This window comes from Thamnophis elegans, chromosome 3 (genome assembly GCF_009769535.1).
Source record: "Thamnophis elegans isolate rThaEle1 chromosome 3, rThaEle1.pri, whole genome shotgun sequence".
In the NCBI taxonomy this organism is placed as follows: Eukaryota; Metazoa; Chordata; class Lepidosauria; order Squamata; family Colubridae; genus Thamnophis; species Thamnophis elegans.
Genome location: NC_045543.1, coordinates 110936224 through 110962103, shown reverse-complemented (window position 1 = coordinate 110962103; position 25880 = coordinate 110936224). Strand labels below are relative to the sequence as shown.

The following is a 25880-nucleotide window of genomic DNA, read 5'->3' as shown; positions in this document are numbered from 1 at the left end:
AAAAACATTCTGAGAGTATTATTCAGTGAGATGAGATGCCTATCCAGAGTTGTTGCTCACACTTGTGATCCCATAGTGATCAGCCTGGGGACCATAGAAACTTCCAGGCAGGCTATAATACACCCAATGGTGGGATTCAGTCAGTTCGCACCACTTGGGAGAACCGGTTGTTAATCTTCTGAGCAATTTGGTGAACTGGTTGTTGAAAGAAATTAGAACAGAGAACCGGTTGTTATTTGAATCCCACCACTGAATACACACCAACATTTTCTCCTTTTTCTTCAGCAGCTAATTCTAAAAATGACATTACCCCAATGCTGGCAGTACAGTGGTGTCTATAATAGCTTTGCTTAAATACCTTTAATTTAAAAGTGTTAGTATTACTATGGCCTTTTGTGTAGTAAGCTCCACAGAGAAAGACAGCTGTAATGCATTGTGGGAGCTCCAGCTTTTTAGCAGGCACTGAGTTCTGTATCAAGGAGAGATTTTGGAACACCAATAGTAGATTTATTATTTGTGCTTGGAAAATTTTAAGAGTGTTATGTCAAGAGATTGAATTTGTGTTATGATTCCCCCCCCCTAGTATATTCTTCAAAGGCATAAAAAGAGAAAGATATTACCAATAAAGGGATGGTAGACACTTTAATAAGTGTGTTTATTCTGTATGTTGCTTCCATTGTGTATAATTGTTGTAACATGTGCAAACTAACAAGAAATCAAGGCAAGAGTAACAATGTCACTAAGTTTTCCAATAGTACAAGAAATGAAGGCACATATAATCTGGTTTACAAGGATTACTTCTTTGCTGCTTGAATGTATGGGCTTGACTCTAGATAGTAGTTTTTGGAAAAAGTAACTTCATACTCTGAAGAAAAGCAGTCTGCCCTGTATAGTTATTCAAGATTTTTTTAAACCAGAGCAGAAAATGTAGTTTAATTTAGAATCTCTCTGTCTCTTCTCTCTCTTTTCATTCTTTCACTTTGCTTCTGTAGTTTGATTTTGTCTGTATGTGTCACTTTTTCCTGGCAGTCTAAGAAAATTTGACTTACTGTAGATTATAATGTTTATTGAATCTTACAGTGTAGCTAAGCATAATCTATTTCATTTCATTTTTTTCTGATGCTTTTTGTCTAAAGAGTTACCTTTTGAAATATTTGCAAGTACTGTCTCTGCCTGTAGGTTTAGTTTTGAAAGTTGGGGGGATAGCCCTGCTGATTCTTAAAAGATCTAGAAGATCTTGCAGCATAGATATGCTAACATATTTTATCTCAGAGACATCAGCTTGGAAAATTGAGATTATTCATGTTCTTAATAAGTCATGTTTTCTTATTCTACATCTAAACTCTGATATTGATAGTTATTGAAATAAACATTGCTATGGTTTTTGGTTGCTAGTAAAGTTTTGTTGAAGAAATGCTGCAATGGTTACAGCTGATTCATTTCCCTAATAGCTGTGTTAGAACAACAATTCTGTCTGCCATTCAACTGCAGACCGGTTCTCAAACCCATTTAATCATGCTGCAGATATAAAATATGCTGTCTGTGTAAAGATGTTTATATACTGTACTCAACTTCCAAAATTAAGAATGAACCTCTGCATTGGAATAAATTCTAGGTTTAGTGAAATATTAAAAAAACATCATAAATATATAAAGAAGAACTTGAATTCATATACGGCACCTCTTAATTCTAAATGCCTGAAGTGAAACCCACCTCCACAAAGTCAAGCTCAACTCCCAGTGAATTCATAGATAGATTCATGTTTGTTTGCTTGCCTATGGTGGTGCCATTGTGGCGCAGTGGTTAGAGTGTAATACTGCAGGCTACTTCTGCTGATCACCGGCTGCCAGCAGTTTGGCAGATCGAATCTCACCAGACTCAAGGTTGACTCAAACTTCCATCCTTCTGAGGTGGGTAAAATGAAGACCCAGATTATTGGAGACAATATGCTGACTCTGTAAACCGCTTAGAGAGGGCTGTAGAGCACTGTGAAGTGGTATATTAGTCTAAGTGCTATTGCTATGGCAAAGAGAGAGGGAAGATCAGAAGAACTTTTGCCAATGTTTTTCCCTGTGATGGTTTTCAACTTTTCAGGCTGGTTTGTAGTCCTTATAATACCTGGTAGCCTCCTATCCAAATACTAACCAAAGTCAACACCATTTAACTGTTTATGGTCAGTTAGGTATTCCCACATGAAATATTAATGTTCTCACAAAATATGTCATTCTATGGTCATTGCTGGTATTAATCTGGTATCTATCTACTATGATAGATGCCTTAATGCTAGATTAGATTCAGAGAGTTTAATTCCAACCTCTGAGTTTAAGACAGAATAATTCAGGATGCTTAATGGAAAAATATATTTAATTGGAATTAAAGTAGCACTTTACAATGTAAGTGTGGAATATTTTCCGGTTTGCAGTTTTATTTCCATTCTTGCCCACCAATGAAAATTTAAAAGACTGCATGATCCTATTTTTAAATTTTGCTGGATTAGATTCTACCAAACAATAATACACAAAATAAAATTGCACCTGTGTAAAAAGTTATAGTACAGGGGATTGGGAGATACACACTTGGAAGATATAAAGGGAAAAAAGCTATAAATAAATTCTGCTTTTTTTACAGGTTTCATTGCAACAGCAACCTCTGTTAAAAAGGCAATCAATTTCCTGTTCCATCTGGAAAACTTTCTGCTTCTAAAATGAGACCTTACAGTTTTGGCTCCAGAAATAGCAGTTACTTGTCTAAAAACATCTTGTTCTCCACAAGCTTTTGTTTATATCACTTGAAGTTTCTAGGCCAGTTTTCCTCAACTTGGTGAGCTGCAGATATATATTGAATTTCAATTGCCATTGTTGAAATACATCTGGAGGCCGTCAGGTTGAGGAAGGCTATTCTAGATGGTAAGATGATTTGCCAGACCACAATGATCTCCTACAATGTACAAAGTTTCTTTTCCAGAATGCTCTTTCTTTCCATCGTGTTATGTATTGCTGAAAACCAGGCATCAAATAGTACATGCTGATGTTAAATAAAACACATAAATGACACACATGCCGTACAAAATTAGTATGTGCTACTATTCGTTTTCATATTTCTTGAGATGAAACATGTCATTGGATATTTCTGTTTGATTTATTTCAATTTTACATGGTTAGTGGGCAATTCTGGTCATTGACTATGCATGTTCAGTGAACATTTTTATGTTTGTTCGTTGCAGACACTGAGACCTGTGATTATGGATGGCACAAGTTTCAAGGGCAATGCTACAAATACTTTGCCCATCGCAGGACGTGGGATGCAGCTGAGAGAGAGTGCCGCCTGCAGGGCGCCCATCTAACCAGTATCTTGTCTCAAGAAGAACAACTGTTTGTAAACCGTAGGTGCTTTCTGTTGGAGTGCAACTGGGAGTAAATTATTGTAAAATAAATAACTCATAGGACACTATACATTTTCATTATCATTCCTGAGATATTCATTTTATCATTCATTACTAATCTATTCTGTTCATTTCCAGCTCTGTAATAGCTGAAGTTTTAATATTTGCTGGTATTGGAGAGAATATTCTTTACTCTGAATAATACTCTAAATACTGAATAATTTAGTTCATGGGGAAAAAGAATAGTAATCAATTAAAGTGACACAATTCATTATGAAACATTTATTTTGATCTTGCCACTTAGACTGTTAGACTGTTTTATCATCAGACACTTAAAAATACTGACGCTCAGAGGGCAAAGAAGCAAATAACTTATTTATATCCTATTCCAAATAGCTAGCATTTATCACAGTTGTAATCCTGCTTGAAAACCTAAAGGATATAAATACTGTTCATTAGCTGGGTTAATGTTTAGGTATGATATTCAATCTAAATATTTCCTTAAAAGAAAAGCTGTATTTGTTCTCAGTATCAAGTTTGACTTCTCTTTTGAGAAGCAATGAATTGCTGGTTTTCTGCCAAGCCATTTGGCATATCTAGAAAGTGCTTGATGTTAGCAAGAAAAATACATGATTGAAAAGAACAGAAATTGAAATTAATTAGGAAATATAGGTAGTCCATGGTACAAGAATTTCTATTGCTAAGGCAAGGTGGTCATTAAGTGAGTCATATCCAATTTTAGGACATCTTTGTTAAGCGAATCATTGCACTGTTAAGTGAATCCTATGGCTTTTAAGCAAATTATGTAGTTGTTAGGTTTCCCCTAGTGACTTTATTTGTCAGAAGCCAGGTGGAAAGATCACAATTGGCAATCACCTAACCTTAGGATACATGCAGGTTATCAAGCACCTGGATTCTGATCACTGGACCATGGGGTAGCTGCATTCAGGACCGATCATAAGTCACTTTTTGTCAATGCAATTGTAACTTCAAATTACAATTATATTAATTGTTGTAAGTTGAGGACTACCTGTAAAACTAGGAGCATCATGAAGGCTTTTTTGATGAATACTGAATATGCAAATCAACCTAGATATCCATGTGTTTTATTTGTGCTAGTGGATGCTCTATTTATAGAAGGAATTTTTATCATGCATATATGGAAAGATGTATAAAGCAAGGTTGAAAATACTAATGCATCTGGGTATCAGCTGAAGATGCAGATTTAAATATAACAAATTTCCAAAGCAAACCTTTTTTCAAGTAATTGTTACCACCTTCCATTTCAAGGAGGCGTATTGCTTCTTAAACAGTATTGCCATTCAGAGCACTCAACAAGAAAAAATAGATCAGTTAAAGTATTGTTAGTAAGAATATCTTTTATAAATATTCATAGCTCTTAGAAGAAAGAATAAACTCTTCTACAAGAAACAATAGAAATAAGTTTCACAGATTTCATGAGGAGGCTGATGTCATTTCTTTTTGATTTTTAGAAAATTCTCTTTAATGGTAAAAAGTTACTAAAATATATAATTTCACTGTAGGCATAGGACATGACTATCAGTGGATTGGCCTAAATGATAAGATGTTCGAGAATGACTTCCGCTGGACTGATGGCAATATGCTGGTAAGAGATGACTTCTGGCAAATGTTGTATGATTGATACTGCTGGCTATAGTAGGAGTCTGATAAAACATTATTGTTTCATCTTACTATAATTGATGATGTCAAATAATAGTACATAGATCATTTTGGGTTTGAGGAGTTTGTGCAAAACCTTCCTCATTCTGTTATTTCAAATTTTTTGCTTCTTTAAATTCTAGCTGAACTTATTTCTCTTAAACTGTGCAAGTTCTCTTGATTTAAATGGAGTTTGCTCTCCCTTCCTAGGAATAGAATTCCTGTGTTAAATTAAATGGTAAGAACATGTAAAACTGTCTGCTTAAATCCATCTCTTTTTCACATTCTTTTACCTTGCTAGTCTCTAGTCCGACCAACCAAAACTTGATGCTGTAGCCCCGAGGGACACTTTTGACTTACATGATAATGTCAAATAAGAATAATTATAACAGCTCTTTCTTTGAACTCTTTAAAAATATTTAAAATGGTTTCATTGATGTCTTCCATTCACTTTTTTTTTTAAAAATCATTCAGTCACTTACTTCAGTCTTGTCTTCTGTAAATGAATTCAAGATATCACAATCCATTCCAATTTCAATGAAATCAAGTTCTAGATGTGTGCTATTTTGCAGCATTCTGGGCTTTTATAAAGAGTTGCTTTCCAGGGCAAGATGAAGCAGTAGACAGTCCTGAAGAAATCCAGTGATGGTGTCTTCTACTTAAACTGCATTGAATAAATATTGTCTGCCTGTAGTTCTAGGGCAATGATGGTGAACCTTTTAGACACTGAGTGCCCAAACTGTGCACATATGCATGCCGAAACTGAAAGGCGCATGCACATATGCATGGACATGTGTGTGCTCATGAACACCAGCTGGCCAGTGGGAGAAGGGGCATCCCAATACTGGCAACGAGGCAAGAGTTAATATCTTTTTATTTCGTCAGCTTCTGTTTCGTCGTTTGCAGGGAAACAAAAGCTTACAAAAGAAACACCATGGAGATGTGACCTGGGGCAATGGTGAGCGTGCCAGCAGTAAAGGCTCTGTGTGCCACCTCTGGCACGTGTGCCATACTTTCGCCCTCACAATTCTAGAAGGAGGAATTCATTGTGTAATCCAAGCACAGCTGTATTGTACATATTCTAGTTCAGCTCAGGTGGAATATGGCATACATAGTTTGAACTGAATAAATGAAGCTGCACCACTACCTTAAATACAGAGACTTTGAAATAAAACATTACTTTGCTTTACAGAACATAAAACAAAATATAAAAGTAAAGAAAACAAGACTTCAATGCATTCAGCAGTCCTTTTCATTTTAATATATAGCCTCATTTTTATCCCATTTAGGATACGCCCTTTCATACATAAAACAGATGCTTTATAGGAGCTGAGTGTGTATTGTTGCAAGACTGTGCTTGGTATTTGCCCTTCTATCATTAAGAATCAAAGGAAACATCTGGTTCTTGTGTTTCAGGCATATAAGAATGGCTCCCTGCTCCATATCACACATGGCAGCCTTAGAAAGACGTTACTAAGAAAATATGGTTTGATTGATTTACACAGGTTTAAGATGTGTAGATTTCAGCTCCCAGAATTCCCCAGCTAGTTGAAATCCACACATCTTAAAGTTGCCAAGTTTGAGAAACACTGGATTAATCTAAGAGTAATGTATTTTAGTTTGGGCTGACTTGTGTTGGCTTTTTTTTGTGGGAGCAAGTTCTTTTATTCATATTTTTTGAAAAGCTGCTACTTGTTGTAGATGACTGTGGAAAATGAAAAAGGCAAGCCTGGCTTACTCTCTCATTTGTTGGGATATTTTATGACCGGAACTAATATGCTTTATTATGTCTCAGACACAGTTTCTTTTGGAGTGTGGCAGAGGGGAATTTGTTACTAACCAGTATAGGCTTCCATCCTTCTATCGCTATTCTTGTGGACTCAATTAACCTTGTTTTCCACCCATGCTGTTCCCCACCCCTTCGTGGTCAAATATACTGTACGTTTTCGCACTTTAGTATTTTATTCAGAAGATCATTTAGTCTTTAGACTAGACGGTGTTAAACATGTGATAAATCCCAGAGTTAGGCAGCCAAGAACCACATGACAATAACTTCCAGACTCCAGGAAATGAAATGTTAGCTCAAACTTGTAGCAAATCTCGGGTGTTAAATTTTGATTTAAGCTTGAGATGAAGAAGAAAAAACATTTTGTCAAAAGGATATGGCTATCTGCCAACTAACATTTTTCTGATTGATTTCCATCCCCCCTTTTCATGCTTTTTAAATAATTTCTTTCTATTTTCATTTCTACTGATTTTTCAATAGTTTTACATGGTAAATAGTTCTTTCCAGTCTTTTGAAAATCCTTTATATCCATATGCATGAGTCAAAATGAACTATTGCTACTATTGCTAGATCTTAATTAATTACTGAAAAACATTGATGTATTAGGTTTACATCCAGAATCACCTTTCCTTTTTAGCTTTACAGAGTAAAAGTGGTTGATCTTTATAGATCTTGTTCTATCTGTTAGTCAGAAAAGGTTAATTTGATCTTAGAAAATTACAATAGCAAGTTAAACAATAAGCACGGAAGGCTCAGTTCATTATTTTTTTCTGATGTAATTAGAAGCCATTTTCTTTTCTTTTTTATTACAAAAACTACAGTATTACTAAGGGTTTCTGAATGGCATTATGGTCATTAATACCTTTAGAAGTCAGGAATTCTCAACCTGGGTTAAAGCTTTTATTCCTATTTAAAAAGGGAAGTTAAATGGAAAAACCAAGAATATTTACAATTAGGAAATTCTAGCCTAACAGTAATTAACTGATTGGAAGAGCCCCTCATCTTATAATTTGCTTCTAGAAATAATATCTAGTGTCATTAAATTTTAATTAAATAAAATGTAAAATGTTGAACAGCATATGTTTGTATAAAAAATCATTATAATTCTTTTACTTAAATAAACTGCTGATAATTGCCGGTGACTCTTTGAGTTGCAAAGAATTCTAGAGGTTGCAACTCTGACACATTGGAATGCTCCAAAGTAGGGTTGTCTAACACAGCATTCATTTCTCTCACAATTAAGTTCAATCTGAAATGCTTTAGTGCATATAGGACTAGAGTATGTTCAAAGTAATGGCCCATAAAACAATGTGTTAGATAACATTTAAGAATCTAACTCTTCATTTTTGGAATGTACTGGTTACGTTTTCTCAGGGGTATTATTCAGTTGCTGTAAAGATAGCAGAATTAAAATAAAAATAACAGTCTGCAATGCATTTTTAATATGCTGCACCAAAAATAGTCCCAGCAAGTGCAATAAGAGCTCTTGGCAAGCAAAGCTTTGGAGGTTAAAAAAAAAGTTAGGTCATTCCAGAGCTAACCACAAGCCATCACACTGATTTTTTGTAAGCGAAACAAGATTATTTATATTTATCTGCACAATAATGCCTCAATATTTTTTTAGATTGAGTAAGACACCCAAAGGGCAGGTCAGGCAAATTTATCTAGATAAAGAAAACACGTATGAATCCACTTGACTGATCCTCTTGAGGTCTGTAATGTTGTGAAGGGGAGTCTCTTATATTCAGAGGAAATGATTTAAAATAAAATCAAGTCATGCTTCTGAATAAAAGAAACATCCAAACTGATTTTGATTTTAACTCAAGCCAGCTTGTTATATTTAAATTCTCAATTTGGGAAGCTACCTTTTTTTGTCTCTTTGTTTACTGTTTAATTTAAACAACCATATTTGATTTTAACAACAAAATCTTTCCTGAAAACTGAAATTAGGTTCAATAGAAATCTTAGGATTCAAGACAGTGAGAAGAAAATATTGATATTTCAGATGGCTTATCCGAGATTATGGATGTAGCCTAAATTCTAATTCAAAAATAGGCTATTAGAAATGCTGTTATGAGTTTCTATAACATCTAAATACATAAAATCTCTTCAGATTTACAAGCAACCTAATGAGCTGCTACCTTTTTTTTTGTTGAATTTCTTATTGCTTCATTAGAAGCAATAGGAAAAAAAAAAACTATGCTTCAAAGCTGGAGAAACTTGGATTCATGCCAAAACCCGGAAAATTCCACCTCTACATGAACATACAAGGGTGAGGGCGGGGTAGGTAAGTGATGATTAAAGGCAGCCTAAAGTATGATTTTTCCTATAGTTTTCCTGAAGTTGGTTTCCTGTGGCTCAGGCTTCATAGAAAGCAAAATGATATATGTATGCCATGAATAATGCAACCCTTTAGACATCCTTAGAATGTATTCAAAAACTTTGTTGAGAAACTGAATTTCAAATAATGCAATAGGATTCCTGACTGCCAAGTTTGATACCATCAAAGCATAACTATGTATAAAGAGGGGAACCTTCCCCCCTACCACAGGTATTGTTTTCGACTCATTTCCTACTGAACTTGTTTCACTATTCAAGACCTTTGCAAACAAGCATGGCAGTCTAAGGAGCCATTCGTGTTTTGGATTAAGCAGACTGACCCAGAGTGGTGCCTTGGGCCTCTTTCTCACAAGGGGGAGTTATTCACATCCTCTGGAAAATACCGCTGATAATTAGTACTTTGTATGGTGGTGAGCTCATTCCCATTACACAAGATTGGGGCTTTATTAAATGAACAGGGCGGCTTCTGCAGCCAGATTGTGTCTCACTTCTGGTCTGCTAGCAAATTTTAAACAGGCGAGTTCCACCTTAAAGCTGTCCAGAGACCTCTGTTCATTTGGCTTCCTCTTCAGTGTAGACACATTTCACATGTTTGTAACATGGGACTCAAGTGTGTCAGGGGAAAAAGGCAATGTGAAAGCCAAAATTATTTTTTAAGACCTACCTTCCTTCCTTCCTTCCTTCCTTCCTTCCTTCCTTCCTTCCTTCCTTCTTTCTTTCTTTCTTTCTTTCTTTCTTTCTTTCTTTCTTTCTTTCTTTTGGCAAATCAGTGCCTGGGTTCCTTTTAGAGAGAGCATAAAGGAGGAGTTGAGAAAATCCTCTAAACTTGCTGTAGAGGAAAGTTGCCCATGAGAATTAAATAAAACAAACAAACAAGCTTGAGAGTACTGTGGACAGACTGCACACAAAAGGCCTGTTGTGCCAGAAATCCTTGGAATCCTGTAATAAAGGGATTTTGAAAATTGAACAGAAAGTTTGGTCTTCAAAATATAGAGGTATTTAAAATAATACATTTGGTTTCCTCTAAAGAGGGAAAAAGCCTATTGCTCTACTTACTTAAAATATATTACTTAATATCAAAAATCATATTCTGCCTCAGATTAGTACAAAGGCCTGCCGAATAGGCTTTGGTTTGTATTTTTTGCTTAGCGAGACAAAGTAGGCTCTTATCTACAAGATAGATTAAATGTAGATTTGGCCAGGAGATCATTATTTAAAAAAAAACCTGCAATAGCAATTAGAAGAAATTCTGAAAATGAGCAATTTTGAGGGTATATATTTTTAAAATACATTTATGTGGGTACAAGTAGTCCTCGACTTATGACCTCAATTGAGTCCAAAATGTATGTTGCTAAATGAGAAATGTATTGAGTTTTGTTCCATTTTACGACTTTCCTTGCCACAGTGTTAAGTGAATCACCACCACTGTTGTTAATAACACGGTTGTTAAGTGAACTGGCTTCCCCATGGACTTTGCTTGTCAGAAAGTTGCAAAATGGGATCATGTGACCCTGAGGCACTGCAACCGTCATAAATATGAGGTAGTTGCCAAGCATCCAAATGTAAATCATGTGATCCTGCAGATGCTGCAACAGTCACACGTGTTAAAAATGGTCATAAGTTACTTTTTTCATAAGTTACTTTTTTATAATTTTGAATGGTCATTAAACAAACTCCTGTTGTTGGGACTGGAATTTCTATTGCTAAGCAATGCAATCGCAAAGCGTGCTATCATATGACTGTAACCCTTAGCAATATAAGTTCTATCACTTCTTGTTGTCGTTAAATCCTATGCTGTCATTAAGTAATACAATACAATAGCAGAGTTGGAAGGGACCTTGGAGGTCTTCTAGTCCAACTCCCTGCCTAGGCAGAAAACCCTATACCGTTTCAGACAAATGGCTATCCAACATCTTCTTAAAGACTTCCAGTGTTGGAGCATTTATAACTTCTGGGGGCAAGCTATTCAACTGATTAATGGTTCTAACTGTCAGGAAATTTCTCCTTACTTCTAAGTTACTTTTCCCCTTGATTAGTTTCCACTCATTGCTTCTTGTTCTACCCTCAGGTGCCTTGGAGAATAGTTTGACTCCCTCTTCTTTGTGGCAACCCCTGAGATATTGGAACACTGCTATCATGTCTCCCCTAGTCCTTCTTTCTATTAAACCAGACATATCCAGTTCCTTCATATGTTTTAGTCTCCAGTCGCCTAATCATCTTTGTTCTTCTTCTCTGCATTCTTTCTAGAGTCTCCACATCTTTTCTACATCATGGCGACCAAAACTGAATGAGTATTCCAAGTGTGGCCTTACCAAGGCATTATAAAGTGGTATTAACACTTCATGTGATCTTGATTTCATCCCTCTGTTTATGTAGTCTAGAACTGTGTTGGCTTTTTTGGCAGCTGCTGCACACTGCTGACTCATATTTAAATGATTGTCCACTAGGACTCCAAGATCCCTCTCACAGTTACTGCTTGAGCAGTAACTGTGAGAGGGATCTTGGAGTCCTAGTGGACAACCATTTAAATATGAGCCAGCAGTGTGCAGCAGCTGCCAAAAAAGCCAACACAGTTCTAGACTACATAAACAGAGGGATAGAATCAAGGATGGTTGCCATTTGCTACCTCCTGCTGTCTTCTCCATTGACTTTGCTTTGGATCCTGGCAGTGAAGGTCGCAAATGCAGATCACTAATGGGATGCTGCAATATCATGATTGCAAGCTCCTTTCCAAGCACCTGGATTTGATCATTTGGGTGCAGGGACTCTTTGGTGCAAATACAAGGAACCATAGTTAGGACCTTTTATTCAGCACCATCATGACTTTCAAGAATTTCTGAATGTGTGGCTATTAAGCAAGGATCCCGCGTATCAGGAATCTTTTATTTTATTGTTTTTAAACAGCAGGGTTTTTTAAAACCAACCTTTTAAATGAAATTCTCATATTGCATCTGTTGTTTTGACAACCATCTCAATATTATCCTCCATAGAAAACAGATTCATTTATGAGTTTTATTATGTATGACCAATATTTTTCAAATATGTAACTCATAAAATTGTAATATAATACCTTAACAATTTGAAATGATGCAATGTTGATATTTATTTACTCTTTAGAATGATTTGGTAGGAGAGGCCAGGATTTCTGTCTTTTAGATGATCCAATGTTTTCAGGCTTCCCATCTTAATCTCAAAGGAATCTCAAGGCAGGACAGCAAGAATAAAAAGAATTCCAACAAGGTCCAATCTTTATCTGGCACCAATGAGAAAAAAAATAGAAGTGGGGTAGAATAATGAGCTTTAGGAATGAGAATCAAGAAACGTGCATTTTATCTGCTGGTTCCCTGAGCTTTGTTTTCTGCAACAGTGCTAAAAATGAGGAAGAAGCAAGGAGAAAGCAATGTGCGGGATCCAGTGATTTGCGTAAAACAATATTTCCCAACCTGTGTTCTTACAGTAACTCTCAGAATTCTCCACAATTGTTATGCTGGCTGCAGACTTTTGGAAGGCATATCTAGATATTGACTAGTATTGATTTTAAAAGTACAATGTAGTTTTATAGTGGGGACTGAAATGCATGTTAATGCAAGGGATTAAATTTGGAGATTGTAGCATTATACAGTTGTAATCCCCCATAATACCATAAAGGAAATCAGTATTTTTCCCTTCTATGGAACATGGTTTGGGCTTAGTTTTAGAAAACAAAATCTAAAATCCTATAGCTATAGTTCCATAATCCCTAAATTGGGATATTTTGTTGCCTAAAAGTGATATAAAATGTACATTAATTGTGAATTTAATGTGTTTGCTTGGACAATAAAGAATAGATTAATAAATTAATACTTCAAATCCATCAAGATTCTGAGCGTGCCATTTTGATCCATGTTTTTATACATTTTCCTTGATTTGTATACTGTATTCCATGTGATACTGGATTGAACTTAATTCAGAAATCATAGAAAGTGTTACTGTATGCCTCTTAATTAATAATGGTAGCATAGACACATTTTGCCCGAAACATAACAATTACATTTTTCATTATTTCATATTTTAAATTGTTTGCCAAATCAAGCCATGCTATGCAAAAGTACATATCAATTCTCTTTTCCTGTGTATTTTATATTTGAATTGATTACCATGTTTCCCTGAAAATAAGACAGGGTCTTATTTTCTTTTGACCCCCGAAATAAGTGCTTGGCCATATTTTCAGGGGGTCTTATAATTTTTGAGGTACAGGAGGCAGTGAGTGTGTTAGCTTAACACTACCTTGGTTGTATTTTGACAATCAAAATATTCTATTTACTATTCTCTTTTTAAAAAATATATCATGTAACGTTTTAATGGTGTTCCTTTTAATTAATTTTATGGGCTTGATTTTTCATGTTTGGATATACCTTGTTCTATTTTGCAAATTACTTTTGGTATTCTTGTTAGGAGTCTCAAATAGCATAAACTGCTTCTGCAACTTGCTGGCATCTGGAATATAAATGAAGAAAAATACAGCAGAGACTGGCAACCATATTTTGTATAGTTGCCAAAAAATTTGTATGGGTGTGTATATTATACAGAGAAATGAAGTGTCCATTTGTTCTTCATACTTATAAGGTTGGAAATAATGGAAATGAGAATTCTAAGACTACATTCTAAATATTTTGATCGAACCATTAGTCGAAGAAATAAAAAATTGTTAAAACGTGTACAATTCGCTGGCCAAATCTTTTGTTTACTTATTGACTATCAGCAAATGCAGCAAAATATACCATTAAGATGAAAACATTCACCTAAGGCACAAAGTTAATCATAGAGTTAATTTCTGTTGACTTTTATTGAGCAGCAAAGGAATGGTATATTTCTAGTATAATGAAGTTTTAACCATTTAATTAAGGACATTGATTAGCCTACAAGAGTAATGATTAGACAGCACCATCTACTGGCTAATTTTAGTGGTCCTGATTAAATATTCATTGGATTGAAGGGAATTCTTTAGTTTTCAAACTGATTTTCAGATGCACAATAAGTCTGCTTAATCTTTTTACATAATGCCTCTTCCTGTTACTATAGTCAGCTGCTCTCAAAAGGTTGAAGATGTATACAATATGCACTTACCTAAAAGTAATGGCTCTAGTTTCAGAGAAGTCGATTTTCCATTAGAGACTCAAGCAAGCTGTAATATTTTTGGTGTAAACCTGGATTGGCTGCCGTGCAGTGTGTCGTTTGACCCTTCAAGTATATATAGCATATATATTTAGAAGGACAGTCATTGAAGAGAAAAAAGAATAAAATAGAAATGGGATAATGGGTACCCTAAATAGTGCAAAAGTATTTAAAGATGAAAAAAAAACATATTGTTCCAAGAGAAGAGAAGGCCAACATGTATGTTATATACAAAAATACAGTTGGAAAGGGTAATATAGGATTTGGGGTGTACAAGGGCATGCATATAGCTTCTGTTGGGGATGTTTATTATTATTATTATTTTATTATTATTATTTATTAGTTTTGTATGCCGCCCACTCTCGAAAGACTCAGGGCGGCTTACAATAAAAAGGGAGGGGGAATATAAAAAATAATACAACAATTTAAAATTACAGCAACATTCATAACTTAAAGTGGGGCTGGATAATTCAACAGCCCCAGGCCTGCCAGAACAGCCAGGTCTTAGTTGCTTTACGGAAGGCCGGAAGGGTAGTAAATGTCTGGATCTCAACGGGGAGATTGTTCCAGAGGGCCGGAGCTGCAACAGAGAAGGCCCTCCCCCGGGGAGTGGCCAGCCGACATTGGCTGGCAGATGGAATCCGGAGGAGGCCTAGTCTGTGCGATCTAATCAGTCTTTGGGAGGTAATTGGCAGGAGGCGGTCTCTCAGTAGGCTAGGACCTTTATATTTCCAAAATTGAATCTGTCAACCCAGTGAAATTTGGTAGGGAGGACTTGTTATTTCAAGGAATAACATAGACACATTGTATTCCAGTCTTGTAAGTAATTTCTGGACAGCCTACATGCCCCACCAGCATAGTATCCAGACCACTTCTTGCATATTATATTTTCAATCAAATTTCTCAGAAAGGTATTGGAGGGTGTTTAAAGATTCTTCTGTTCGTCAGCAACTAATCAAATAAAGATGTTTTTTTCTCTGAGATTGTGCTTCAGCTGTTGACAGCAGCCACACAAGCCCAAGAAAAAGAAAAAGCTACTGCATAGTTTTCTGGACAAGCATTATGTGTTTAGTCTGAATACGCTCTGACTCAGTTCTGTTTTGCAAATCTGTATTTCTGCAATCAGCTTCGTATATTGACTAAAATGAGTATATCAGAGAAGAAACCTAGGATGCTTCAATGCTACCCATGCTATAGAGTGCTGCAAGGAAGATTGTAGAGTGGAAAGAGAAAAAGATGAATGGTAATAGAGATTTAGGTTCAGAGAAACTTGTTCCCAAAGATGTCCAGGCAATTTTTGTAAACGTCCATACACAGGTAGCTTTAATGATCTTCTTGACTACGGCAGGAATATGTAGCTAATGGGAAATTTAAAAGTGAAATAAAAATAAAGCACTAGATTTAAATGGACATGCTTTTCTGGATCTGATATTGAGTTAATAACACCTAACTAGAACCCTTGCAGAGTTTGTATTACAAAATTCCTGAGCTTGAACATTTTTGAAGTAATTGCTTGAAAAAAAAAAAACTGTTTCAGTATCATGCCTTTGTGCATTATGCAGCAATACAGCAGGATGTATTGAATTTTGCAGTTTTATTAGCAAATTCAGCTGCTAAGGATTCAAGCATCACTGTAACATATGCAGTTTGATATTGAAACAACTATTCATTTTTGAAAATATGCATGCAAATGAATTCTTTCAACAAGAGAACAAACTTAAGAAAGATCTTGGATTCTTGATTGAATTTGTTTGTGATAATCCCAGCAGGTCACTTGTCTAATAGATGGAATATGGTCATGGAAAGAAATTGTTACTAAATTATAGAGCACATTGATTAGCATAGGAAATACACTGTTTAGATAACCAGCTCCAGACAATTTTCTGTTATAGAATGGAAGAAGTTTTTCAGGATATAGAGAGGATTATGGAAAAGGAAACACTAGTTAGTGGCACCATATAATTAAGGTTTCTGGTGCCATGTTTTAAACTTGTTACAAATAAACTCTATTTAACAATTGCTTAGTTTTAATTTACCCAGCAGATAATTGTTTAGATACCAATTGTGACTTGAGCAATATTCAAAGTTTAAAGAAGTATGAGGATTACTTATTAATTATCAAATCACTAAGCTGTTAAGAAGGCAGGCATGAAATGTGTGTCAACTGAATGCAAATGGATAAAAATAGGAATGCAGTCATATAATTAACTCTGCTAAAGCATATAATTTATCAAGTATCTTAAACTAGTCAAGGTTTCTCAGCATAATTTATCATTTGGGGTTGATGAAATGGGGAAAGAAACATGCACACTGTTGAAAAGGAGTAATCTGGGAAAATATAATTAACACTGAACATTTCCACTTTCAGTTTATTATTTGTTCTTTGTGGAGCATATTTTCCTGTATTTGAAAGATGGAAAGGAAATTATTTATATTGTCTTCTGAAAGAATGCCCATCCCTTCTCCAGCCTTTAGGCTTCTGTGGCCTATATCTTTTGTCATTTAATTGGGGCTGTTGCCATGCAATGCTCAATGTTAAGAAAACTAAGATCATGGCATCTGGCCCTCTCAATTCCTGGCAAACAGATGGGGAAGAAATATGAGGTAGTGACAGATTTTCTTGGGCTTCAGGATCACCACAAATGGGGACTACAGCCAAGAAATTAAAAAAACACTTGCTCCTGGGGAGGAAAACTATGGCAAATCTAGACAGCATACTAAAAAGCAGAGACATCCCCCTGCCAACAAAAGTGTGTATAGTCAAGGCTATGGTTTTCAAGTTGCAATGTATGGTTATGAAATTGGGACCATTAGAAAGGCTAAGCACCAAATAATTGAGGCCTTTGAACTATGGTGCTGGAGAAGACTCCTGCGAGTCCCTTGGACTGCAAGATGATCAAACTGGTCAGTCCTAGAGGAGATCAACCCTGACTGCTCTTTAGAAGGTCAGATCCTGAAGATGTGATTCAAATACTTTGGTCACCTAATGAGAACAAAGGACTCACTGGAGAAGAGCTTGATTCTGAGAAAGATTGAAAGCGAAAGAAGAAGGGGATGACAGAGAATGAGGTGGCTGGATGGAGTCACTGAAGGTGTGAGCTCAGATGGACTCCGGGTTCTGGTAGAGAACATTGTCCATGCAGTCGCAATGGGTCGGATACAATTTCACAACTAACAACAACTACAATGTAGTGAGAAAAGAAAAATATCAATGATAGGGATAAGTATGTCAGGGTTCAGAAGCTCTGAATCCAAATATAGCTGATTTGAAGTTCCATGTATCTATAGATACTTTGACTATTTGAATGAAGTAATTACTTAACAGATTGTGGGGCAGATTATTACTTTCTTTTGAACAGTTTGTGGAAACTCTTATTCTACTTTGCCAACTCTTGTCATGATATCTATGACTTCAGAAAGACTTAAGAACAGAGGTATGAATATAGGATTTTTGCTTCTTATGGAACCACCCTAATGAAATGCAAGTTGTCTTTTAACACTGAGGACTACTCTATAAGCTTTATATTGCACTTGTATTTTTTCCCCTTTAATCAAATCCAGATTTGTCCTGGAGCAAGATTACAACTCTGGAGTTTTAAGTGGTGATATCTTTTCATTCACCTTTCTTGATTTTCTTCACATTAATTTGTGTGCTCTATTTCTCAGACAGTGGGAAAATTTAAAGGTTGTGTTTCCACATGAGCTGTACATATGGATTGTTACTATTGCTTACAATCTTCCCACCTGGGTATGCTCAGTTTCCTCAACAAATCGGCATTTGCCACCAAATTTGGTTTTCATTTTTACTTAGAAAAAGAAAACAAAATCTAGTTGTCTCACAAAGACTTGGCTCATATGTTAAAATGTTGAATGAATTTGTGTTACACCATGCTCTAATTAAAGCTGAAATAAATGTTCCTGAAGCTACTATGCCCAAATAAGGTAATAAAAAATTGATTTTTATGAAGAGTTAAGAAAGCAGTTAAAGGATCTGTATTAAGTGAGTCTGGCATTGGTAAAAACAGTGTGAGAATTATAATGCCAAAGCAAATGTGCATAGTGTTGGTGTCCAGTATGAAAACTTTTTTTGTTTGCAAAAATTTGCCAATTTCATTATGCTTGTTGTTTTGTAGCAATACTGCAAAATTTCCAAGACTTGCCTAGAACTTAAATGCTACAGTATTTCTGGCTTTTGTACAAAAGCCACTTCATAAATACAGTCAATGCAGTTTCACAATGAAAGCAATTTGTGCACCAACATATGCTGGTATTGTTCCTATTGGTAGTAAATTACAAAATGCTGCATTCTGAAAATATGGAATTGGCAGTCAGGGAAACTTAGACAAAACAGTAGACAAGAGCAGTTGGACCCTTCGTCTACTCTAGCCAAACTCAAGTTGATATTTTCCTCAGCATCCTGAATTGAACTTGGATGCTGGTAGAAAGTGAGGGTAGCTTGTGAAGTAATGAGTATAATTACTCATGCCACTAAATTGTTATTGATAATATATTTATAAAGCAGAAAAAAATGAAAAATGATGCAAATGCCCCTACTGACTGACACAAAATGCCAAGTTTTGTGACAGTATGTTCTTATAATTGTCCAAAGCTCTCCTTGAGATCAAAATTCCTATGACACAGAAGACTGAGCACTCTTAGAGATATAATGTTGGTGAGACATTAATCTGATATAGTTTTTATGGCTCTAAAAAAAACACCTTGGAAGATTATCAAACAGATAATCTTGGATGGATGATTATCAAAGAGAGATTTCAAAAAGAAATTGGGCAATTATTTGTCTGGAATAGAATAGGGTATTTCGAGCATTGGCAGAAGTAAAAGATCCCAAAGTCCTTTCCAACTCTTATTCTAAAATACTCTGAGGGAAACAATTATTTAGCTCTCTTCAGCCAAAACTAAGGTTGAGGCTCTAAAATATAGAGAATGCCAGGCAAACAATGAACCTGAAAATTAAATGGGTATGTTTCATTTAAAAGAAGCAACTAGAACTAAATGTTGAACAATTGGCAATATGAAATAATGTGTCATTAAATGCTATGTACTCAAAGAACCACATAGGTAGGAAACAGATGCAACTGTAAACCAGACTTTCCAAATCAATTGACAGTTGCTGTGGTTTGATCAAGTCTTGGAGAAAACCACTTCATCTTTTTCTGACAAAAACATGTTTTATTACCTGGCACTGGCACTGGCACTGGCAAGAGACTTAATGTGTCCCAAATTAGAATGTTGCAATAAACTTACTTAAATAATCAAAAGGTTATAATTGATAAGCAAATTTAGTTTTGGGGAAAAGTTAAAAATATCTACTTTATATACATAAAATATAAAATACAAATAAAGTACATAAAGATATTTAATGGTTCCAGTAAGTAAATAACACATTTAGTTCATTAACATTATTAAAAATGTACTTAAAATACTGTGTTTGGATTACTTTATAAAGATTAAAACAAAACAATTTGAACCTTTTTACAAGTGCGCATAGGGAACAACTCCAAGTGCTGAAATGAAAAAGAAAATAAATCACTTGTCTTTTACCCATTTATGGGATGGATTGGTTGGTAAGTGCATAGCATTTGTAGACATGGTTATTTCCGTAAAATTTATTTTTTTATCTCCATTAATTTCTAGTAGTAAAGAAAAAGAAATAACATCCCAAAGGACAGTGAAATTGATTTCTTGAAGCATTCCTTTTCTTTATTCCCTTTCCTTATCATTTTTTAAAAAGAAGAATCAAGGCAAAAATAATATACAGATAGGTAAAAGTAAAGATTTCCCTCACACTTATGTGCTAGTCATTCCTGACTCCAGGGGGCAGTGCTCATCTCCATTTCAAAGTCGAAGAGCCAGTATTGTCTGAAGACGTCTCCCTGCTCATGTGGCCAGAATGACTAAATGCCAAAGGCTTACGGAACACTGTTACCTTTGGTTCCTATTTTTCTACTTGCATTTTTACATGCTTTCGAAATGCTAGGTTGTCAGAAGCTGGGGGAAGTAATGGGAGCTCACTCCGTTACACAGTGCTAGGGATTTGAACCACTGAACTGCCAACCTTTCTGATCAACAAGCTCAGGGTCTTAGCCACTGAGCCACTGCGTCCCTCTAACATAGTCCATAGTCCTTGACTAATAACAGTTCATTTAGTGACCATTCAAAGTTGCAATGGGACTGAAAAGAAGTGACATATGACCATTTTTCACACTTATGACCATTGCAGTATCCCCATGGTCATGTGAGCATAATTCAGATGCTTGGCAATTGACTCATATTTATAACGGTTGCAAAGTCCTGGGTTCTACTAACCTGTTGTGATCTTCTGACAAGTGAAGTCAATGGGGAAGTCAGATTCATTTAACAACTATGTTACTAACTTAATTACTTAACTTTACTTAACAAGTGTGGCAAGTTGTAAATGGGACAATTTTTTCTTAACAAATGTCTTGCTTAGCAACATAAATTTTGGCCACTGTTGTGGTTGTAAATCAAGGACTATCTTTACTGTGGTTCTGACTGTGCCATTTGGAAAGACTCTTGATAACCTTTAGAATAAGTCAAGGACATTTTCAGGAAATATGCACCGAACCAGGATGACAAACTTTTTTGTGGGCAGAGAAGGGTAGGACTAAATTCAATATTTTAATATTATAAACAAAATAACATTGTTGTAGACATCCGAAGCAGATTTGTTTTGAGAGGAACCTCCAAGGGAATCTAAATATACTTCATAGTAAGTGTAGTATTATTTTATAGAACAGATGATGCTAACACAATTTTGATTTCATAGGAATAGAAAGGTTTGCATTCTCCTGCTGTGGTTAAAAATGATTTTCAGCCTTTCCTATTAGGTGCATTTTTAAATGGTACACTTTATATCTGTAGTGCACCAAAATATTCTGATTTTTTTTTTCTGATGACAACATTTGCAATTTGACATCTTGTGCTCAGTTTATTTTATTCAAATACAACTTTGGCAGGTTTCACATTCTGATTGTCTTTTGTCTTCTGCAGCAATATGAAAACTGGAGACCAAAACAGCCAGATAGTTTCTTTTCTTCTGGAGAAGATTGTGTTGTTATAATTTGGCATGAAAATGGTCAATGGAATGATGTACCATGTAATTATCACCTCACTTACACATGCAAGAAAGGAACAGGTAAATAAGTCCAATTTAGACTTATGCAGTAAACATTGTACTGATACTCTTAAAACTTAAACTTGTGCGTGCAACATTTGGTGCTTTGAAAAGTGGGAAACTCATTACAAGTTGAACTAGAGCAGTGAAAAAAACGAATATAAGATATTATACACTTAGAAGCTCTTAAATAATTTAAATATTAAGATACTTTCTTGTATTAAAGAAAGGAATGTAGTTGGTTTCTGTACCAGAAGATTAGAACGTATCTAAGAAGGAACAAAGAAACGAATAGCTAGGTAAATTTTCATTCTAATTAAATTACTGAAAATCATGATTAAACATAAAAAGATCTAAAGAAGATCTAAAGAATCAGCCTGGGTACTATAAAACCAAGACTTTTCAAATTCTTAGAGTTGAGTAAGCATGTGAACGTGTTCCGTATTTTTTGGAGTACCTTTTTTCTTCAAAAAGAAAAAGAGGCTGAAAATCTGGGTGCGTCTTATATATTGAATACAGCATTTTTTGCCTCCCGAAGCCCCACCCCTTCACCAAAATGGCCATGCAGAGCCTTACAGGCCGTTTTTTGCTCAATTTTGCCCCCCAGCAGCACTCTATAAGCTTCCATAAGGCTATGCATATAATTTTTTTGACAAAAAACAGGCCCGTTTTCGCGAAAAATTCTCTCTCCCTCCCTCCCTCCTGTATTTCTCTCTCTTTCTCTTTCTCTTTTTCTCTATCGCTCTATCTACCTACCCCTCCCTCCCTCCCTCCCTCCCTCCCTCTCTCTCTCTCTCTCTCTCTCTCTCTCTCTCCCTACCCCTACCTACCTACTGTATTTCTCTCTCCCTCTCTATCCCTCTATCTACCTACTACTTTTTTTTTTTTTAAATGTCTCTTCAAAATCTTGGTGTGTCTTATACTCCAGTGCATCTTATACTCCAAAAAATACGGCAAGTTTTTGTTAGCATTGAAATTTCAAAAGGTTTTAACAAAGTTATTTACCAATCTGTGCCATAGTAATCATGGGAACATCTTATGACTCTTGTTGCTTAAATTACAGAAAATAGAAAGGGATGGTCCATGTTGCAACTGATTTATGTAAGAGGAATTCAAGTCTGATCAATGAATGCTATGTCTTTATAACTCATTTAAAGCTGACAAAGTGATAGCTGGGTTTGTTAATGACACCAAATTATTTAGTGTGCTTACAACATAAAGAAATATCAAAAACTCTAACATTATTTTTACAACTTGAAGGAATATGAATTGAAATGATATGTGAAGTTTGAAATAAGGCTATGAGATACACATTGAGCAAATTATTTTAGGCACCCAAACAAAACTTGGAATCATTACAATATTCATATATTCTGGCCACTTAGATCCTATATTACCACCAATAAGTACAATGTTGTTTTATTCATGAATTAATGGTAACATTGGACTAATAGTGGAACCTTCATGTCATAGTGGAGCATAGAGTTTTATGGCTGATTAGTCATTTGTATAATGTGGCAAACAAACATTTTTATAGCACAAGGAAGACAGTGGTGGGATTCATATTTTTTTTCTACCAGTTCTATGGGTGTGGTTTGGTGGGCATGGCATGGCTTGTTGGGCATGGCTTGCTGGGCATGGCATGGTGGGCACAGCAGGGGAAGGATACTGTAAAATTTTGATTCCCTCCCCACTCCAGGGGAAGGTTACAGCAAAATCCCCATCCTTCTGATCAGCTGGGACTCAGGAGACAGAGAATAGATGAGGGCGGGGCCAGTCAGAAGTGTTATTTACCAGTTTTCCAAACTACTCAACATTTCCGTTACCAGTTCTCCAGAATTGGTCAGAACCTGCTGAATACCACCTCTGAAGGAAGTGCTATATCCAAGTATGTAATATGATGCAGTTCAGCTTTTTAGAAACTTGTAGTTTTCTACTAGAAAAATGGACAAAAACCTTTTCAAATAATATGATGCAGTTCAGCTTTTTAGAAACTTGTAGTTTTCTACTAGAAAAATGGACAAAAACCTTTTCAAAATAATAATATATTATTTTCAAATAATATATACAGGAATTGTTCAAAAAATCCTCTTAAATCTGATAATATATTTTCCTGTGTTTTCTATTTTGATTGGTTTAAGTTTTATAGAATTGTGTGTTTGTGTGATTTTTAGAATATATGGTCTAAAAATCCATGGATGGATGAGTAGATGGTCTTGTGTTGAGACTGACTGATACATAAAAAATTACATTTTATAAAAAAATTAATTTGTACTTTCAGTTGCTTGCGGCCAGCCACCGGTGGTAGAAAATGCAAATACCTTTGGAAAGATGAAGCCCCGTTATGAAATTAACTCATTGATCAGATATCATTGTAAAGATGGCTTCATCCAGCGACATGTTCCAATAATCAGATGTCAAGGAAATGGTCGATGGGATTTACCTAAAATTACCTGCATGAATCGTGAGTAGATTATGTGGAGGAAAATACGATTACTTATTCTTAAATTAGATATTTGCCATCCTGATGAAAACTTCTACAAGATAAAATTAAAACAACTTTTCTTTCCCATAAAGTATCTTCAGTTATTACTCTGACCACTGAATTTACTTTGAATAAAAGTAAATCTCTTTGAGTGAATCTCTTTGTTCTATGAATTGAATGAATGATTTGATGCTTACCTGGAGAATGGGAAAAATGATTACTATGGAAGAGACTATAGCACACTAGCCAATGTCTGAATCTGATTATACTATATATATTATACATTGCATTCATTCATCCTGCTTATATTTCTGTTAGCGCAGTTGTAAAGCTTTCCTTCTTTTTTTCTTTTATTTTCAGCATCTTCATTCCAAAGGACTTATTCTAAAAAATACTATTATAAAAATTATTCACCAGGAAAGGTAAACTCATTTAATTCATCAAAACATTTTCATCGTTGGATCAGGACATGGCAAGATTCAAGGCGTTGAACCCACTTCTGGTAAAAGTGGGACATTTGCCATGCCAGAATGCCCTAATTTATGGTGCCTTAAAAAAATAAAGGATTACCCAGCATTTTGGAATACATATGGACCTGAGTACATACAACACATATCAATGATGGCTACAAATGAAAATACTGAAAAGGGAACAATTTCCAGCCTATCTAGTATGTTAATTTCTATATATCGTTGGTGAGGGATTATTTGATTCTTTACCCCAGTCCCTGTAGTAATTAAACTCTTCCATTTTAGCACCAATGATAATGTAAATAAGATGATTTAATAGTGTTTAAGTGTGTTGTATTTTAAAAAAAAACTGTATATACAATAAGATGTCAAACTAAGTTCAGGCTTATTTATGACCATTTGGCTTCAGAGATCTTTAATCATTTATGTTGCTTGTCTTGGAGGTACTTTACTAGACTGGAAATAATTTCAAACTGTTATCAGCAATCATTTTGTAAACATGGGAGACGCGGCTATTACAAGCTGAAGATGAACTGTGAAAGTAGTTTTGGTCAAGAAACAGCTATTTTCTAATGAAGAACGGTAGAATTTATGGAATGAAAAGCTTTCACAAGGAATATGAAATTAAGAGCAACTTGGAAGAAGTGACTCCAATATGGAACTTGACTTTTGTCCTTTCTAGCCTTGGCACTGATCACGAAGGACTTGAGGACTCTTTTAAAAATTTGACAAGGAAGGGCTGTAGGATTAATAACAATAATAATAGTAATAAAGGCTAATAAGTAATAGTAATAAAGGCTAATACTTTAATTTTAAACCAGGGCCATTTAAAAAAAATATCAACTTTTCCAACACTAATCATGGGTCTATTTTACAGCTCTCTGCATTTTAAGATGGAGATATATAGACCTACTTTTTTGTAAAATAAAATTTAAAAAAGTAAATAAGTTTGTATATAAAATATCTATAACCATTTTTAATCTTTTTATAAAGTAATGAATGTTTGTGTATGAATGCTGCAGCTGTGAAGCGTACATAAATAAATGAAGTAAGCCATACAGATATAATTTATTGGATGTTCTTTCTATCCTGACAGCTGTCAAACTCCACTAATGCATTAGGAAGAGCAAGAGTTGGTTTCAAATGTTTTTCTGCTTAAAGGGAAAATAAAATCTAATAAATCGGATCATTTATTTATGGTAATATGAATGATAGTTATGTGATAATCGTGATCTTTGCCTCTGAAAAATATGTTATATGCCCATAAATATATTGTATGTTTTTCTTCAAATGTGGAAGACAGGAATTACCTTTTCTTCAGTACTCAACCTCACACAATCTATTAGAGCAATTAGCTATAGAAGAGGATAATTTTAAAATCTGGGATGATATTTATTGTTAAATCTATTCCATATAAGGCTGCACAT

At 35.1% G+C, this 25880-nt stretch overlaps 1 protein-coding gene across 1 annotated transcript in view; it reads left to right on the top strand.

Annotated features, from left to right (window-relative positions):
- Nucleotides 1-25620, top strand: part of VCAN (versican) — a 101472-nt gene extending 75852 nt beyond the window's left edge. Inside the window, exons 11-15 of the mRNA XM_032213868.1 lie at nucleotides 3224-3382; nucleotides 4927-5009; nucleotides 21375-21519; nucleotides 23780-23962; nucleotides 24344-25620. Coding sequence (XP_032069759.1) covers nucleotides 3224-3382; nucleotides 4927-5009; nucleotides 21375-21519; nucleotides 23780-23962; nucleotides 24344-24474 — 701 coding nt within the window. The 3' untranslated portion in view covers nucleotides 24475-25620. The remainder of the gene's footprint in view (nucleotides 1-3223; nucleotides 3383-4926; nucleotides 5010-21374; nucleotides 21520-23779; nucleotides 23963-24343) is intronic.
- Nucleotides 25621-25880: the final 260 nt, after the last annotated feature.